General features: G+C 46.0%; 2 protein-coding genes and 1 long non-coding RNA gene across 7 annotated transcripts; 2 read left to right on the forward strand and 1 right to left on the reverse strand.

Moving 5' to 3' along the window:
• Nucleotides 1-63: 63 nt before the first annotated feature.
• Nucleotides 64-8,445, forward strand: LOC136187269 (sushi, von Willebrand factor type A, EGF and pentraxin domain-containing protein 1-like). 3 transcript variants are annotated; one of them, XM_065974852.1, is made up of 28 exons: nt 64-388; nt 735-815; nt 874-1,111; nt 1,271-1,361; nt 1,418-1,594; nt 1,663-1,833; nt 1,882-2,044; nt 2,105-2,265; nt 2,327-2,497; nt 2,547-2,717; nt 2,775-2,945; nt 3,003-3,179; nt 3,229-3,399; nt 3,464-3,628; nt 3,680-3,859; nt 3,918-4,091; nt 4,150-4,350; nt 4,404-4,589; nt 4,643-4,798; nt 4,853-5,023; nt 5,084-5,239; nt 5,294-5,467; nt 5,527-5,691; nt 5,748-6,086; nt 6,355-6,513; nt 6,568-6,729; nt 6,789-6,950; nt 7,004-8,445. In XM_065974852.1, the coding sequence occupies exons 4-28, from the start codon at nt 1,307-1,309 to the stop codon at nt 8,260-8,262; spliced, it is 5,397 nt and encodes a 1,798-aa protein (XP_065830924.1). In that variant the 5' UTR covers nt 64-388; nt 735-815; nt 874-1,111; nt 1,271-1,306; the 3' UTR covers nt 8,263-8,445. The 3 variants fall into 3 exon arrangements, with proteins under 3 accessions (XP_065830924.1, XP_065830931.1, XP_065830915.1); XM_065974859.1 differs by lacking the exon at nt 64-388 and having other exon boundaries at nt 653-815; nt 927-1,111; XM_065974843.1 differs by lacking the exon at nt 64-388 and having other exon boundaries at nt 653-1,111.
• A 143-nt stretch (nt 8,446-8,588) lies between these two features.
• On the forward strand, nt 8,589-12,897 carry LOC136190817 (uncharacterized). 2 transcript variants are annotated; one of them, XM_065979098.1, is made up of 6 exons: nt 8,589-8,716; nt 8,957-10,906; nt 10,973-11,810; nt 11,863-12,187; nt 12,243-12,481; nt 12,540-12,897. In XM_065979098.1, exons 5-6 carry the CDS (start codon nt 12,254-12,256, stop codon nt 12,690-12,692), a joined length of 381 nt encoding a protein of 126 aa, XP_065835170.1. In that variant the 5' UTR covers nt 8,589-8,716; nt 8,957-10,906; nt 10,973-11,810; nt 11,863-12,187; nt 12,243-12,253; the 3' UTR covers nt 12,693-12,897. Both variants share the same exon structure in this region; 1 of them encodes a protein (XP_065835170.1).
• On the reverse strand, nt 12,860-15,626 carry LOC136190830 (uncharacterized). 2 transcript variants are annotated; one of them, XR_010670630.1, is made up of 8 exons: nt 15,145-15,626; nt 14,620-15,081; nt 14,349-14,571; nt 14,067-14,189; nt 13,811-14,014; nt 13,521-13,747; nt 13,404-13,470; nt 12,860-13,347 (listed from the first exon to the last, which is right to left on the reverse strand). It is a non-coding gene; the product is annotated as an uncharacterized lncRNA (long non-coding RNA). The 2 variants fall into 2 exon arrangements; XR_010670629.1 differs by having other exon boundaries at nt 14,067-14,571.
• Nucleotides 15,627-17,875: the final 2,249 nt, after the last annotated feature.

Genomic DNA, 17,875 nt, shown 5'->3' on the forward strand with positions numbered 1-17,875 from the left:
CTTACACGTCGATCGTGCGAAAAACGTCATAAACCGATCCCGGATTAGTTTGTATCACGTGACGTCAGCCTTCCTAATTCCTCACCTCTGCTCGCGATGGATGCCTCTAAAGTCGTTACTAGGGATTCACCGGAGGCAATTCAACTCGCCCTGACTCGCACCTAAGCCCGGAAGCTCGCGCAACGGCGCTCACCACCTTCAACCTCGTTCGACCGACGTAATCATCGCAACGCCGATCAAATCGGGCGCAACGTGAATGCAGCAGATCGTCCACGGCCTTCGCAGCGGCGGAAGCATGGATTTCGAAGAAATCAAGTCGTGCCGTTCATCGAAGCGTCGCCCATGATCGGAATCGATCTCAACGCCGATCTCATAGAGAAGCTCACCGGTAAGAATGTCAAAGCTCTATCGCTTTTGGACCGATCGTTGAAAGTCGCTTTCATTATCGCATCTCAAAGCATGGAAGACGTACGTCGTTCTCGCGAGTGAAGTGCTCGCTAAAGTTCCCGTACGACGCGGTCTGTCCTATTGTCGCTTCCTTCTCGTTTCCGGCCGATTGCATGGGTGACACGTTCTGTGACTTTGCTAAAGGTGCACTGCAAATTTCAGCGACCATTTCCTCTCTCCGGGAGTTTTCTTTGACTTCACTTAGACGCGGCATGTAGTAGGTCCTTCTAACCGACTGTTCGTCAAGATGTACGTCTCTTTTGAGCTATGGGTCTCCACCTCCTTAGGCTTTCCTGCTCAAGTATCTTTTGAAACAACGTCGATTCTCGTTCCAGAGAGCAGTCTTATTCTCTTCAGAACGGGGAAAGGTGCCTGTGTAGACAAAATTTCAGTTCATGGTCTGGGAAATCGTCTTGCGATGTCTAGGTATATAGAAACTGAACTTGCACGTATGATTGAAAACGAAACTTCCGGATCAGATTTGTCTTGAACCTGCCTTCGGCGTGATTACGAAATGCACAGAGTACTGTATGTATATCGGCCCTTTGTCTAACTCAGCCGTCAGTTTTCCTTGAGTCAAGTTCGGGGTCACTCCGAGTTACTCCAGTCCAATTCTTGCTGATCTTGGTAGTACGTCGAACGTCAACTTCAGGCTGTAACCTAGGTAAGAACAAACGGTGCAATTGCTTAGCACAAGCGAAGAATATATATATTCAACTGAGATCGATCGTCTTCTCGTTGCATGGCTGTATAGGCTGGAACGCGGTGCTATAGAGTTCAGCTTATTTTTAGAGCTCTTTTCCATATAGTCTTTCTTTCATAGAACAAAGGACTGGCTGAAAGGAAATCGAAACTGGTTATGTCAGCTACCGCTTTTCTTTTGCTTCTCACCGCAACTTCGGGCCTTTCTTTCTGTATATCCTCTTCTAACTGTAAAACATGTTATGGTAATTTTTCTCTTGCTTTATAGTTTGTAGAAGACCGTCTCGTCCTGTGAACGGCAATGTCCGCTTTGTTGGAAACACTGCAAAGTTTTCGTGTAATTCTTCTGAAGGTTACGTCCTATTGGGTTCGCCGACGTTAGATTGTTGGCATTCGTGGTCAGGACTTCCACGTTGGTCAAACGATCCGCCCAAATGCGAAAAACGTACAATTAAATCGATGCATGATACTGTAAAAATTTGGATATTGGCAAATGCTAAAATTCGATTTTAGGATATTGCGCTTGGCTGGTTCCACCAGAAAACGGCACTCTGTACCTTTCGGGCAACAGAGCGAATTATCAGTGCGATGACGGCTTCAGGCTGATCGGCAGAAGCAATCGAACTTGCTTCCAAAACGAAACCGCTCAAGCGCATTGGTCTGGTCCGTCTGTATGGTGTTCACGTAAGTCTTTCATTGTACATAAAAAAATTTGTGTTATTCTATCTTTAGCTTGCCCTGTGCCTCCAGAAATAGATAGAGGGTTTTTGGTAGAGGAAAGAGAACTCGTAGCAGAGTACAGATGCGAACCCCGTCACGTCATGATAGGAAATAGGACGATCACCTGCAAAGGTGCATCGAAATCTTGGACGTCTCCCCCAACGTGCATTAAGCTAGGAACGACACACTCTTAGGAACTCTCCTATAGAACATATAGTAGTTGATTTAATTAAACAGGTTGCTACGACCTTCATCATCCGCCAAAAGGGCACGTACACTTCAACAATGCGACGCTCCGAGCGGAGTACACGTGCAACGAGGGACTTCACTTGTTTGGCACCCCGATCCGAACTTGCAATAGATACTGGTGGTCGGACGCAACTCCATCTTGCGCTGGTGTGACTGTACAACTTCTTGAACGCGTTTCCGAAAAAAAAGGAAATTGTCTTTTGTTTAGAATGTCGACCTATGCGTCTTAGTCTTTACAACGGACATGCCATCGTATCCTCAGATGGGTTCCAAGTTAATTTTACCTGCAACAGAGGTCACAAGTTGGAGGGATCTGATTATCGACGGTGCAACACTACTACAGGCGAATGGAGCGGAAATTTTCCGTCCTGCAAATTTGGTAATTTAAAAATCTAACTTTACTGGTCGTCGAACCTTTTGTGTATAAGCTTGTGATTTGGCGCTGAGTGATCCAGCCGACGGGCTGGTGACCGTTTCTTCCAGACGAGCAACTGCGACGTACCGGTGTAATGAGGGATACCTTCTAAAAGGGAGATACGTCAGATATTGCGTGAGTGAGTCGGATCAGTGGACAGGCTCAAGCCCAACGTGCCTTCCTTGTGAATTTAATCATTTAATTAAGATATAGTACGTTTTATACGTTGCATTTTCTGCAGCCTGTCCTAAGCTTGCCTCCCCTCAAAACGGACGAGTAATAAAGCCTTTATTTGAACTTTTTGAAGTTCGATATTCGTGCGCCGCGAGTTACGTTCTCGTGGGAAACCCAATTCGAACGTGCAACAAATCCGGAATGTGGTCCGGGTCAAACCCGTCTTGCGTTTATGCGAGTAAGATTTCAAGAAGTGAAACAGAGATAATGAAATTGGGTTTATATATGTATGCAGCCTGCGGCGTTCTCACTAATCCTGAGAACGGAAACGTGATCTACTCGCTTTACTTGGAAACGCTTAAAGCAACCTACACGTGTAAAGCGCCTTTGAAGCTTATTGGATATTCGTACCGAACGTGCAGCCGCTGGTTTTTCTTTGCAAGGTGGTCAGGAGATGCTCCTAGTTGCGAATGTGCGTTTTATTACCTTGTAATATGTATAATACGTGGCTCCGTTTGTAGATTGTTACCCTTTGTCAAGAGCTTTCAAGAATGGAGTCGTGACTGTGTCGTCGGATAAACTTGTCACCCGCTACTCTTGCAACATCGGCTATAAGTTGATTGGAGACACGTTGCAAATCTGCAACAGGAATACGGCTCTATGGTCGGGTTTGCGTCCTCAATGTTCGCATGGTACGCAACTCAATTTCGAAGTTGTTTGATTGGTTTCTTCAGAACAATTTTTTTGTTTATGCAGCTTGTCCGCAACTTGAAAATATAGAAAATGGAATTGTGTTTACGCAAGGAATCCGAGCAATATATCGCTGCAGCAGTGGCTATAAACCCGAAGGAAATTTTACTGTTCGTATTTGCAACGTGACAACTGGCCAATGGAGTGGATCTGCATCAAGTTGTGTTTTTGGTATTAATTAATTCCGCATATGAGACTTTATGTCAAATCGTTTTTCTTCAGGATGCTCTTCACCTACCCTCAACATAACGAATGGTTTCGGAACTTTTATGGGAACGTTTATTCGATTTCGTTGCCGTCCTGGTTATAGGCTTATTGGCGCTGCTGAAATTCACTGCCGTTCGTCGTTCTTTTACACCGAATTGCAGACAAATTGGTCAGAACCGTTTCCCGCCTGTTCTCGTAAGACTGGAAAAAAAAGGTTGCACTCTATTTGTTAATTAAATGGCTGTTTTTGTAGCATGTCGTCGTCCATATCCTCCTTCATATGGTTCAGTCAGTGAGCGAAATCTTCGAGTCACCTATCGCTGCCGGGAAGAATCTATTCTCGTGGGAAACGAGGTGCGATACTGCAACGAGACAACAGGCGAATGGTCAGGATCAGATCCGTCATGCAAATATTTAGGCCTCAGAGGTACTCTGCATGCATTCACTGAATGAGTTTGTCGTTGATTATTTATTGTTTATGGCAGGCTACGTTTACAAACGATGCTACCTCTTACGAGCTCCTCTTGATGGGCAGGTGTCATATTCATTAGTCGGCGCAAATGTCAAGGCAACTTACACTTGTCGACCTGGCTTTTCGCTTCAAGGAAATGCAAACAGACTTTGCATCAGCACATCTTATTTTACAAGTTGGACCGGCGGTTATATTCCAAAATGCTTCGCGCTCCGTAAGTGCACCTGGAAATACGAAGATAAATTAAATTTGCATAGGAACTGCTAGGCTGTCATTCTGTTAGCGAACATCTAAAAAATGGAATTGTTAGAGTTTTTCAGCATCGTGTCAACTACTCGTGCAATGACGGATATAAGTTGAAGGGGCCGTCTACTCTGCTATGCAATATTACCTTCTCTATCCCTGATATTACTACGGGCCGCTGGTCAAACTCGCCCCCACAGTGCGAGCTTTGTGAGCGTGTCACTTTTAACTGTTAAACCAAACTACTTGCTATATCTCTACAGCATGCCCTTTGCCCAAAGCTCCGCTTTGGGGCTCAGTTGTTGTACGAGGTTCGTGGGCCATCTACTCATGCGGCTCAGGGCACAAACTCTTTGGCTGGGGTTCAGTAAAATGCGTGTCAGGAAAATGGTCTCGACAGGCTTCATTTTGTGTTTTGGGTAGAGAAATAAAGAGTCTATTTTGCTGAATGTTGATGCAAGAATTTTCTATAGGTTGTTCTACGAGACCACTGAGTATAAGAAACGGGTACGTGAGAATCAATGGGTCGGTTGCAGAATATAGTTGCTACTCTGGCTACCGGCTTGTTAATGAAAGAAAGCAATACTGTAGAAGAAAGTGGACCAGGTCCTATCAATGGGACGGTCCGAAGCCCTGGTGCACTCGTACGTATTTGCCTATGTCACCTAAGCTATTCAAAGCATTGACTTTTCTCTACGTTAAAGGCTGCTCAGTTCCTATTGCCCCCTTGAATGGCAGAGTTATTGAGAAAGAAAACGAAGCCATATATCTTTGCAACCCTGGGCACAAACTTGTTGGCATGCGTTCAGTAAAATGCGTATCAGGAAATTGGTCTCAACAAGCCCCAAGCTGTGTTTTGGGTAGAGAGATAAAGAGCTCATTTTGCTAAATGTTGATAAAAGAAATTTCTGTAGGTTGTTCTAGAAGCGCACTAAGTATAAAAAACGGAGACGTGAGAATCAATGGGTCGGTTGCAGAATATAGTTGCTACTCTGGCTACCGGCTTGCAAATGAAAGAAAGCAATACTGCAAAAAGCGGGTCTGGTCCTATTACTATTACTGGGACGGTCAGAAGCCCTGGTGCACTCGTACGTATTTGCATATGTCACATAAGCTATTCAAGGCATTGTTTTTTTCTACGTTAAAGGCTGCTCAGTTCCTATTGCTCCTCCAAATGGCAGAGTTATTGAGAAAGAAAACAAAGCCATATATCTCTGCAACCAGGGCTTTTCTGTACTGGGATCAACAAATAGAACAACGTGCGACCCTGTTTCCGGCCGATGGAGGGGTTCTACACCAGTTTGTGCACCCGGTAAAGCGTTGGCAAACAAATGATGACTGTAATGTTTATAGTTAATTAATTTGTAGAAAAAGACAGCACTTCAAGTTCTGGCCAGATGTCTGGGTCAGGAGAAGAGAGCACTTCAAGTTCTGTTCAGATGTCTGGGTCAGGAGTACAAGACGGCGATGCGTCGGAAACGGACAATGAGAAAGTCATCCACGATAGCGCTGATAAAGAAGAAAACGCAACATGTCGCTCTCCTTCTAATCCGCCTAATGGTTCAGTTGCCGTTGCGTCTCCGAGACGAGGCCTTTATGTGGCAACATACAGTTGCGACAGCGGCTTCAGGCTGATAGGAAGAGGCAAACGCCGATGCAACACTTTGCGCAATCAGTGGCATCCCTCCGAATCGTCGTGCTCTTTAGGTATAGATACCGTATACATGCAGTAGTCTACTGGCTCTAAAAGTACTCCTAAATCCTTAAATTTTCTTTTAATCTACGGGCGGTTTTTATTCTAGAGTGATAAAATCTTACTTGAATTCATGGGCACCTTAAAACGTTAATTTAATTCATAGTACCTTTTGAAACATTAATTCCTAAACCGATAGTGGGGTACTATTAGAGCCGGTTTACGGTGGTGTAGAGATGCTGTACAGTCGATCAATATTTAATATTTAACATCCTGTTACAGAGTGTCCGTCTCTTCCAAATCTGAAAAATGGGCGAATTTTAGTGAACGACTCTTTGGCAACCTATTCCTGCATTGCCTCCTACACACTGTACGGAGAATCGGTGCGAAAATGTTCGAACGACTCAAGGAAATGGATGGGCCAGGCACCATTCTGCTCACGTAAAGACCAATAATTAATTAATGCAAGTGGTAGAATCTAAATCTGTTAATAAGGTTGCCCTAAACTATTTAATCCACCAAATGGCCGCGTTCAAATTCGCGGGAAGAATATTCTATGGGCAGATTATGCATGCAATAAAGGCTATCGACTAATAGGAACATCGCAAAATTATTGCGTACAAAATTATTGGAGGCGAATAGCACCGTATTGTTCAGGTTAAACAAGACAAACGGCATAATTTATATTTAAAATTTTCGAAATAATTCCGTTATAGCTTGCCCATCTCCACGTCGAATACAAAATGCAGAAGTGTATGAATATGGATCTGTAGCACGATACACATGCGATTGGAATCATATCTTGTCTGGAGGTTCCGTGATTAGATGCAACAATCAAACAAGGAAGTGGTCTGAGTCGAAGCATCGATGCGTTCCAAGTACAACAGCTACAATTGCCTAAAACGCTTTAGCCGATTTCTTACATTTTCAGGAACATGCTTTATGGACGATAACCGGCTTCTAAACGGAAAATTAAAAAAAAGAGGCACATATGGAATGAAGGAAACATTTTCATGCAACGACGGCTTCGAACTAATCGGCCAACCGATTCGACGTTGCATCAACGGAACGTGGAATCATCTCGTGCCAACTTGCAAGCGAATCGTCCCCAACTGCAGCGAGGGTGAAGAGCGACGCGACGCGTGCAATCGTCTGTGCACGTGCACGAACAGCAGTTGGTCGTGCTGTCGCGAACGCTCCGAATTCACGTCGATGACCGTCGAGGAGCGAAAACGCTATATTCAAGCAGTTCTTAACGTCTCGACACACCCGCTCTACAGAAGAAAGTACGACAATTTTCTTCGAAATGGTAGGAAGTACTACAAAGGCAATGGACCAATGGGCAACCCGTTTGACCCAAAGATATTTCTTGCCCTGCAACGGGACTACCTTATCGCATACGAAAACTTTCTACGCGAGATCGACTGCAGAGTGACAGTGCCATACTGGGACTGGAGTGTCGTCGGGCAGGATCCTTTCGCCTCGTCCCCGTGGGGCGACGACGATCACCAGCTCGGAGGCGACGGCGTCGGCGAGCCGCCGTGCGTTCTAACAGGACCGTTTCGTGCCGAAGACTTTACCTTTCTAGGCGAAAGATGCGTCGAGCGGGCGTTTTCCGGGACGTTTCCGGGACCGGTTGAAATTGCTCGTTTACTCGCTTTACCTGCTGATAGGATCGACGATTTGGAGCGAAGTCTGCGAGTCAATTTGGACCTATCGGTGCGCTGTCTCATCGGAGGGACGATGTGTTCGTACTCCGCTTTCTATGCGCCGGAGTTTCCGCTTCATATTGCGTTCATTGACAAATTGCTCGGAGAGTGGGAAATGAAAAACGCTTCGAATAGGAATGCTATCTCAAACTTCTTCTCAAATAATCGCCGACGAATTTTTGATAATGGCCGGAGAGTCTGCTACACAGAAGGAGCCAAGGTCCACAACATGTTGTCACGGATGAGCGCCGAGGAGCTTGAGAAGTTACCGCGTAGATCTTTTAGCGACTTGAGCTCGAAAGCACTACGTTTGATGAAAGCGGGAGAGGAGGAGAAAAAGAAGGCGGAAAAGATAAACGAGTTTCTTCATTTGGGCACTACTCCACTGACAATGTGTACCACTGTGGCGGTGGAGCGCTACAATGTGTCGAGTGGCTGTCTACCCTTGAATGAAACAATGTCAATCTTTAGACTCGCTTGATAGCGTAGCTTGAACGTTAGAAAACGAAGAGCTTTTTTGGTGCGCTTTTGATGTTAATGCTGATGTCCGCATGTTCCAGCTGTTTTTTGCTTTGATTTAGTAGAATCGTCTGTGCCCAGGTCTATGCCAATGCTCAGGCCTGTAACCTCGCTTAGCGAGTAGCGCACGCTGCTCGCGCCTTCACTGAGGGACGTGTCTTCAGTGCATTAGACTTATTTTGTTTCGGCTGCGCTTTCTCTCCTCGAGTGCCTTTTTTGAATCAGAGATTGCCCAGAAAAACGCGGATTGTGCATTACACAAAGAAAAGGTACGGGACATAAGTGTACGGGAAACTAACTGAGGCCCCTTTCAAGGAAGTTGTGCTCTTCTGACGAGTCTGAAGATCCGGTGCTGCCGTCTGTACGTCAATAGTGGATCGAGCGCACAAGCGACCGAATGCAGCAGACAGATTGCCGTAAGTTGTCCCGGTGATGCTGTACGGAGTACAAACATGGCGTCGCGGATGGGCGATGTTTATATTCCTATGTCGAATGCGGTCCTTTAGCCTTTTTAATGTCAGTGAATAAGCTAAGGGTCACGTCGAAGACGCCATAAATCGAAAACCTCCGCACACTGGTTAATTGCATAATGAGTTCAATCGCCTAGTCCAACCTGCAGAATTTATATCGTTTTCTAAATCGTTTATGCTTTGCAGTGGAACTTCGCCTAAATGAACCGTTCGAAGTCGTACCAAATATTGCGCGAATCATTAATCCAGCCATTTTCATCAACATTACTCTGTCGAAACGGCGTACAAAGGAAATCAAAGCAAAGGGCTTTTGGGAGTTTGGGTCTAGCGATTTTCCTATTTCCATCGACCCGGCACCTCTTCCTCCCTTGCTTCCGGGCCAAACACCGTCAAGTCTTCGCAAACCGAAGGGCTTCCTCCTTACAGGAGGAGACGAGATTAGCATTCGAAGCATCATAGACAAGTTGAATGCCGATTTTTTGCCGTCCGAACTGCGCGGCGCACTCGAGAGCGCGTCGATGTTGGACTTCGCTATTCTTGATCCCTTATTCAAAATACCTATCGGAACAGGCGCGAGAGGATTTCAAATTCAACTATCGGGACTTCCACGCGTCAACAATTGGACGGGCGTTGCTCTCAACGCAAAGCCGGCGAAGCGAAACCGGCTCTAGCCGTTGAATTTGAATTCGACGAAGTAAAGCTAGCCGATCTCATAGAGAAGCTCACTGGTAAAAATGTCAAAGCTTTATCGCTTTTGGACCGATCGTTGAAAGTCGCCTTCATTATCGCATCTCGAAGCATGGAAGACGTCGTTCTCGCGGGAGAAGCGCTAGGCCGAATTCCCATACGACGCGGTCTGCCGATTGTCGCTTCCTTCTCTTTTCCGGCCGATTGCATGGGTGACGCGTTCTGTGACTTTGCTAAAGGCGCACTGGGATCGGGCGCCACGCTGCATATTTCAGCGACTATTTCCTCTCTCCGGGAGTTCTCTCTGACGGCCGGCGTAACGGATATTCAATTAGGAAGTGGGCTAACTCTTAGTGAGGCGGCACTAGAATTTGCCATTGGCATGGAAACGTTCGTTGGAATAAGAGCGACTCTTCGACTCGACGATCCGCCTATATCGTTTACCGGTTGACTACGGGCCGGCCTCCAAGGTCTCGAGGTGGGCATGACAATGAATGGCATCTAGAAAAGACCGTTCGGAATTGACTTTCTCGCTTTTGGCAACGCTCGAATCTCTATAACCCTCAAGCCCGGAGCGCCGGTTGTAGGATTTGAAATCGGTGGAGAAATTCGCCTCGGAAAGATCGACAGCGGGCGAGAAATCATTGGAAAATGCTATGTCGGAATCGATCCACTTGCCGAAATTATTTTTACAGTTCCGTAACGATAAAAAGTCTTCCCTCGAAGCTTTCGACATCGATCTGTCTCTTCCGAGACGTCTAGCGGAGAGCGGACTTCCGCGAGGACTCAACGCATCCTTTTCAGTGGACGCGCGCGAGATTCGACCCCCCGGGAATCGTAATACCGGCCGGTTTCGTGCTCAATTGCACGATCGACATTCTCGGCTGGCGTCTGAACGCCTACATCGACGTGGGCCCTTCCACGAGGCATAAAAAATCGACATTCAAATGGATCCGCTCGACATCGGCAGCGGCGTTTTCAAAATGTACAAATCGCGTCAAGATCATTCGGTGGGGCCCCTTTTGATTGCTGACGTCACGATGTCACCTCGTCCCAAAGTCAACGTGACCGCCGCCGGTTACGTGAGTCTCTTCTTCGGTCTTCTCGAAGCGGAAATCTTTCTTCAAGTCACCGATTCGTATTTCTTGTTTTTCGTTCGTGGACGTTTATTTCTCTTCGATGCACTGCTTAGGGTCTACGCGCCGTACGGTTCGTTGCAAGAGGCGTCGTTTCGCGTCTACGGCATGCTGTCGACCGAGTGGCTCGACAAAATTCGCGAGGAGACTCTTCAAATTATACAAGATGCAGTCGACGAAGCAGATCGACAACTGAGCGGCGTTGTGACGAATTTTCAAAGCGCTATGGCCGACTATAACAAAGCTCAAGATGACTATATGAATAAGTTGGCAGAAGTGGGGAACCTAAAGCCATGTGGAACATGTCCAGATAGTACGAAAAAGTCAAATACTTGATTATTTATATTTTTATTTTAATTCTCTCGTTTTCTTTACGTAGAGTGCACCGGTTGTACAAGCTGGAGATCCTGCTGCAGTGATTTCTTTTTCTTTTGCCTTGGATGCCCCTCGTGGGACTTCTGTTGCGCCAAAGAGCCGGACTTAATTTGCAAGGCGGCTATACTTCTCTGCGAAAAAAACGATAAGCTCCACCGTCGACGGTTTGGTCATTCTTGGAAAATTGGCCCAAGAGACGAGAACGGACTATACGGTCGCCTTTTCGGCGATGAACAATTTGAGAACGACTCTCAAAGGCGCGGGCGACGCGGCGCGCTTTATCGTTCAACTGGGCCTGGGCGGAATGATAAACATAAAAAAAATCGAATTAGATATTCTTATTGGACTCGTCTCCGACGGGCATTTCATGGGAAAGATTGTCGTGTCGTTTCTCGGAGAGAACGACGTCGAACTGAGTTTCAATCTCCGATTGAAGAGTGTAAAGGATATGGCTTTAGATATGGCCGATGCTATATTTCCCGGCATAACGGGACGACGACGTGACGTTGAATCGCCGTTGCCGGGGTTCAGTCATCGACATCGTTTTCCGCGCATGTATATACGTCGTCCGGGCGACGGCGTACGACTGCGAGCGAAACGATTCATTCCCACGGTCATGCCAACGATTCCCGTCTTGCCAACGATTCCTCCCCAATGACTCGAAGCTCTATTGAAGAGACGTTTGACTGCCGATGAGGTGCAACAGAGGGAGGCGCAACTTAAGGAAGCGCTAGTTGCCTGGGAAAAGAAAGCGGAGGAGGCGAATGCAATGCCAGCGATAGCTGATCCAATACCGAAGAACGGGAAGCTGTTAACAATCGAAAACTTGCACAAAGAGCTGAGTAAGTGACGTATAAAATATTTTGAATTCTTTAATTCTCTTTCTTCGTGCAGAAACGGACGAAGAGAAGTGCGAGCATTTTTACGCGGTAGAAGGACTCATACGCGGAATACCGAACGTCATTCGAACGTCGTACGGCGAATGGAAGAGCTCCGTCGCGAATTTCACGACTCAAAATCGTGAAACGGCGACTGCTATCGAGACTATGATGGGGAACGGCGCTAAGTTGAAGGCGGCTCTCAACGACACAACTCGCGTTCTCGCAGCGTTTGATAAGCAAGCAGCAAATCGGTCGCAGGCATTGTCTTTGTCAAAGGAAGAACGAGACGGAATCGCCAGAAGTGCGGCAGCGAAAAAAGTTTCTGCTGAATAAACAAGGTATGTTTTGTTATTAATTGTACACGTCACATGATTTGATTTCTTTGTTTCTAAGGTTACGCTAAAATGAGTGAATCGCTTCACAATCGCTTACAGGAGCAGAACGTTAATGCCGTCAAGTCGTTCATGGACGCGTTTGGCAAACGCGTTTACGAGGAGACGAAGCACGATTTGCCTGATTATCTTCAGGAGGTTTTCGACGCTTTGGCGAAGCCTTACAAGGCTATCGAGACGTCCGACTATCGGTACGAAGAGGCGCAAATTGTCATCGAGAGCATAGGCAAGATTCACGAAGTGAGTGCGCTCCTTTTTAAAACTTGGTTGATATTAGTTTTTTTTTTCTTTGCGGCAGACTTTGACCACTCTTCAGAAGGAGACGCTGTTTAATGCCGCCAAGCTCTCCGATATTCTGCTCAAGGAACTTACCGAAATTGAAAACACGGCTATATTTTGCAGTGGAACGGAAGCGAAGAATAAGCACTTGGATGCTGAAGGTCCCAGGTGATTGAGCGGCCGTGCAAGTCCACTGTCACCAGTTCGTGGAGACTGCATGTCGTAGTAGTACAGTATCATTTTAACTGCATGAGTATGTTTTGCATAGGCGTAGGGAAGTGGGGAGTATCGCGCGCGCGTCGTTATAGCTAGGCCCGCGATAAAACCAAAATTGTAGTCATGTTTATATTTATTAAATAAACCCGGAAGTAAACCGGAAGTTGCATAACAATAAATATCATCTCGGAGTCTTTTTACTAGGGGGGGCGATTCACCCACGCCCCCTGGTGGACACGGAGCCCGGAGCCTCGGTTGACCCACGAGACACGGGGTGCGGCCTCTTTATCCTCGATTGGCCTCGGAGACGGCCTTGGGAGTGAAGCGTCCTCGGATGTGAGTCCGCCACCCTTTTATCCAAGGGGACCGCTATTGTGACCCACCGCGTCTCGCCATAGTGGGGAGGCCAACTCTATCGGCCTCTGCTATAGAGGTACGGCCTCTTTAAAAACCTCGTTGGCCTCGGAGGTCTTTGGGAGTAGAGACACGACGTTGAAAACGTAGGGACGTTGCCACGGTGATTGTTCGCCACGGGATGTAACCTGATGTTCTCCATTTGTGCCAGAGCTCCTTGGCCTGCATGAGATCGAGCTCACGCATAACATAAAGACCTGAAAATTGAAAAATGAGAGCTTATAGGCTAAGTCAATTCCGATGTAATTCTAACCTGAAGCAATAACAAACAATTTATGGCTTTGTAAACAAACCGAGATCGTTAGAGAATCCATTTGGAACTAAAACACTTTATTCCCTTTTCTGCAATAAGTGTAAACGTTTTTTATACCTGTCGCTACGTCTCGCTTGGCGTTTTCTTCTCGGACGGACAACGCCAACCTGATGCAGGTGTATCTCACCCCTTTCGATAGAGGAACTAATTAAAAAGACACGGTAATGATCTCGAGAAAACGGCTCATGGGAAGACTTATTGTCGATAAGATAAAATGTTATGTGACGTCAGTTGTTTGAACTCAAGTTTTTTTGCGATGGGATGCCGGCACTACTACCAGACCTCTGAATAAAAGAAATAATGTCACCCTGTAGAAAATTTGGTTGTGTGTGAAGAATATGCCTTACACATCTGTTGCCATGGTAACGGAGTTAAACGACAAAAAACGAAGCATAGCCGCCTTCAATGCACAATTCCCACAGTCGTCGTTGCCAAGGCAAAACGCAAACGGTTCCTTGTCGTGGACAACGTTTGCAAGCAAACGCTATCCGTCGTCGTGGAAACAGCAGCTGGAGTGCGATCTGCCGACGAATCATGCCAAGCTAGCAGATCTGAAGCACACATAACGTCTGACATTGACACTAATGAATAAATATTACTTACGTCCATGATTGAGATGAGAAAGAGACTCGCACTGGTGGAGGAATTAGCATGAAAGAAATAGTGATATTTTCTTAGCAATTATTCGTCGCAACTGATTAGGAACGTTTCTACTAGTAGCATCTGCTGTGAATGAACATTCCCTTATCGACGTCATCAAGAAAACTAGGGTAGTATGTATATACTTATATAATTATTTACGTCTCTTGGATTTTTACCACTATAGACAGTTTATCTAGCGTTAAACCTCATTGTAATAGCTAACTAAATTAGTTTTTAGGATACCTGCATTCCAATTGAGACGTAGTACAAAAACGCATCAATCTCCTTTCGTTTCGCGCTTGATGTCAATAGTAGGATTCGGAAATGCCATTGATAGTGACATTGTCCATGATATAATTGTCGTAGGATATTTGCACGTCTCTCTTTTATAAGAGCTTACATACATGAGAGATACGGTGGTTTACGTAGACATCAATACTATAGTTGAGAATCACCACAAAAAAGTCTAAACAATATAATATCTAAAGCTGAAAGGCGATACATAATTGCCTACCAGCTTTATTCCGGGCGACTTGCGGAGAAAAAAGAAGACTACAAGAGAACTATTGTAAACGCGAACCTTCCAAAACAAATAGTAGTAGTGAAAAGGTTCAATACACTGCCGGAGTGATTTGAGATGAGATGAAGACACAATAACTGCTCGAAAAGGAGCACGTTAGGCACATCGTGTTTGAAATTATATACACGGCGGATCCAAACGTGACAATCAATATCCTTATCAAACACATTGCCACCGATAAGGTCGAAGTGCGTTGGGATCTTTCGTGCTTACATCACCACTTCCGGTGATGGCCTGCCTCTTGCAGGAAAACACTTTTCCACAGAAGGCCAAACTCATCTATCCAGTTCATACGTTCATGTTTGCCTAGTTAGCACATATATCTAGACGTGTTTGGTGACACTTTTCTTTAGCAATCCGCTCTTGCAAACTGTCTGTGGTAGATTTGGCGCTCAGCTAAAAAAAGTTTCATTACGGCTATTTAGAAGTTTCTATGCATGCGCCAGCATATGACTCTACTTGGTGAAATGATTTGACCCCAATTACATCGTTCTTGCCACTGCACTTCTTCAAAGAAAAATTGACTGTTTGGACTGGGATGCATGCAGCCACCACGCTTAAGGCAATTGAATAAGTGAGTGCTGGACGGAAAAGGGAAAAATGTTTCGAGAGAAAGGGCCTGCTTGGCAAACCCTATTTTGGCTTTCGAATTTGAGCGCTATCAAGCCAGCGCGAGCCAAAAATGCGTTCGACCTGTACAAAGAACCGTTTTAGATTAGCGCAACAATCTGGAAGAGGAGAATTCGATAAGCGGGAGGGCAGTGAATGAGAGAACGGCTTATGTCAGCGCTAATTGAGCTTCTTCTACATTCCGACAGCCTTTACGCCTTTGGTAACATTACTTTCCAAAGACAGCGTTCTGATATCATCTTTCGATTTGCGTAGAATTGCGATTACCCCGAAAGGGGTCCCGATCTCCACTTAACCTTATCAATTCGGACCAACCCAGATTGTGAATCCGTCGTATAGGAGCCCTCGGCTATTTGCACTTCTCTCCAGACGCAAATCCTGACCGAATATCATCACGTGATCGAGGCCCCGTACAAGGACTTCTGGGTCTGTCATGTCTGAGTCAGAGAGTACTCTGTCGTCGCAGAGCGAGCTAGTAAAGTTCAGGACAACAAATCAGAGCCGATTTAATGGTGAAATTGATGAGTAAATTTTATCCTCCTTATTTTGCAGGAAGTAGACTGTAGCTACACTACATGTTAGGAATTGAGATCGTTTCGATAGTCAGAGCGCGTTTTGACATTATTTTTAGTATGTACTGAGAACGCGACTCGTTGCTCTTGTGCGCATAATCGAAATGGAAATTCTCTTTTTAAAGTTCCCGCGTTTCAAATTCGTTTGTGCGCACGCGCGTGCGCTAGACTCCAAGTCTCCAACTGTTTGCTTCGCTTTGCGCCCCAAAATGTCTCGCAAATGAGCGAGAACGTGTCAGAGCGCTATTTTAGACAGATTAGAGGAGATTTTTCGAGAACACGCGCACGCGAAGGCAGCTCTGTGGCTCATCGCCTCGAAAAGCAGTCTTTCCGAGCCAGATAGCCGCAAGAAGTCAGGTTTCGTCCTTCTGGGCATGTTCTTTCGACATCGTACGTGTGTACACTCTAGGCGATCCGTGTGCATGCCTACGTCTATTCAGGGATACTAGTCTAGTATCCCTGGTCTATTTCGTCGACCAGTGGACATCAAAAACAGACTTTTCTGAATCTTTAGGAAGGTTAGCTTTGAAGAACAACCTTCCAAATCTACCGGGACCCCCGAACCCCAAAACTATATATCGTCCCACGGGATTCATTGTAGACGTGTCTTCAGACATGACTGTAATTTCAGGTGCTTAGAACTTCACTAAGACCTTTATCACTCTGCTCTTGCCCCAATTTTCGCCCGGTTCAGCTTAGGCAGCTTAGTATTTGGAAGCTGAGTCCTTTCAAGGCGAGCCATCGTCATTCGCTTATTCATGCGCACGGTCGGACAGAACTGCGACACGTGCGTTGTATCGCGAAAATCATTTGAAAAAAATATCACCGTATGTCGCGGTATGAGTCATCCATAATAGCAATCGCAAACACTTCCGTCATTCAAATTCACAACACTCCTTTCCACTGCCTCTATCCTCTTCCGGGTTGGCCGGATAAGTGTAGCGACGTTGCTCTGCCGTCGCGACCGCCAGCTAGTCTCTATGGATCATGGATGGAATCGACGTGTTTTATGAACATGTTTGGAGTTTAAGAATAAACATAACGTACTTGTTGGTGAGGTCCCTTTCGTTCTCTCACCTTGTCGACGTTCTTACAGGCCTGCTCGTACTTTTTGTCGATGTTAGAACCCTCTACGTCTGCACGAAGCCGGTCAGTTGTAGTGCAGACGGTCGGCGCGGTGTGTACGATGAATCCTAATTAGTAAAGAGTGATATAACCGAAGGGCGTGGACATAAGAACAGAACATAGATAGGATGTAAATGCGCAGTCGTCTCATCAGTTATTCAAATTCCTTGCAGTGGCGCGGAGTCATATGTCTCCACTAAGCATTTTCTCTCTCATCGCCGCCATTTCGTTTCAAAGCCAAACGTCCGGGCCACCGCCGCAACCGTGCGACGCAACTCGGTTTGCCGAAATTGGAACGCGATGCATCATCGATCAACGCTTCAGTCCTTGCGCTGATGAGGTTCGTGTGAACGTCGTCCAGAGGAGAGAGCCCCTCTATAATCAACATTGCTCTCCGGCAGGAACCCAACATATCTCGTGGCATTGCGGTAGGCTCAGATCTCCTCAAGTCACTTTTTGTCTTACGGTACTTTTTTTCTTCTAGCTGCTCTATTTCTCGATCTGCTACGGGGTAAACGTGTATCGCAATTCTGAGCGAATCTGTCTTGCGATGTGCGACGAAGTGAGTGACCGCAACTTAATTAATTGATTTACAGTAGTTGTTTTCTCACCTGCGCTGGATCTTTTTTTAGAGCGCTTATGCAATCGCGTCCGCGTGTGTTAAAACATGTGACGTTATTAAATGTCTTTCAAACGCTTCATTACAAGGTGCGTGGCAAGAAGACATATCATGTCTAGCGCGCCTATGGTGAGCAAAGCTGATTGACCTCTGGACCCCCTATTGGCATTGCTTATAGCGTCCAAGGTGCAAGGGAAGAGCGAGAGCGTAAAGTTGTCGCTGAAGCATGGGTACACGAATGTTG

The sequence above is a fragment of the Oscarella lobularis genome, chromosome 1 (assembly GCF_947507565.1).
Source record: "Oscarella lobularis chromosome 1, ooOscLobu1.1, whole genome shotgun sequence".
Lineage (NCBI taxonomy): Eukaryota > Metazoa > Porifera > Homoscleromorpha > Homosclerophorida > Oscarellidae > Oscarella > Oscarella lobularis.

What these genes read in the sequence shown, in the direction of transcription:
- LOC136187269 (XM_065974852.1), top strand. Translation starts at nt 1,307, where the DNA reads ATGTCAGCTACCGCTTTTCTTTTGCTTCTCACCGCAACTTCGGGCCTT. An exon ending in ACCGTTTCCCGCCTGTTCTC is followed by an intron (nt 3,860 to 3,917) that starts GTAAGACTGGAA and finishes CTGTTTTTGTAG; the next exon opens with CATGTCGTCGTCCATATCCT. An exon ending in TCCGAAGCCCTGGTGCACTC is followed by an intron (nt 5,024 to 5,083) that starts GTACGTATTTGC and finishes TCTACGTTAAAG; the next exon opens with GCTGCTCAGTTCCTATTGCC.
- LOC136190817 (XM_065979098.1), top strand. Translation starts at nt 12,254, where the DNA reads ATGAGTGAATCGCTTCACAATCGCTTACAGGAGCAGAACGTTAATGCC. An exon ending in GCATAGGCAAGATTCACGAA is followed by an intron (nt 12,482 to 12,539) that starts GTGAGTGCGCTC and finishes TCTTTGCGGCAG; the next exon opens with ACTTTGACCACTCTTCAGAA.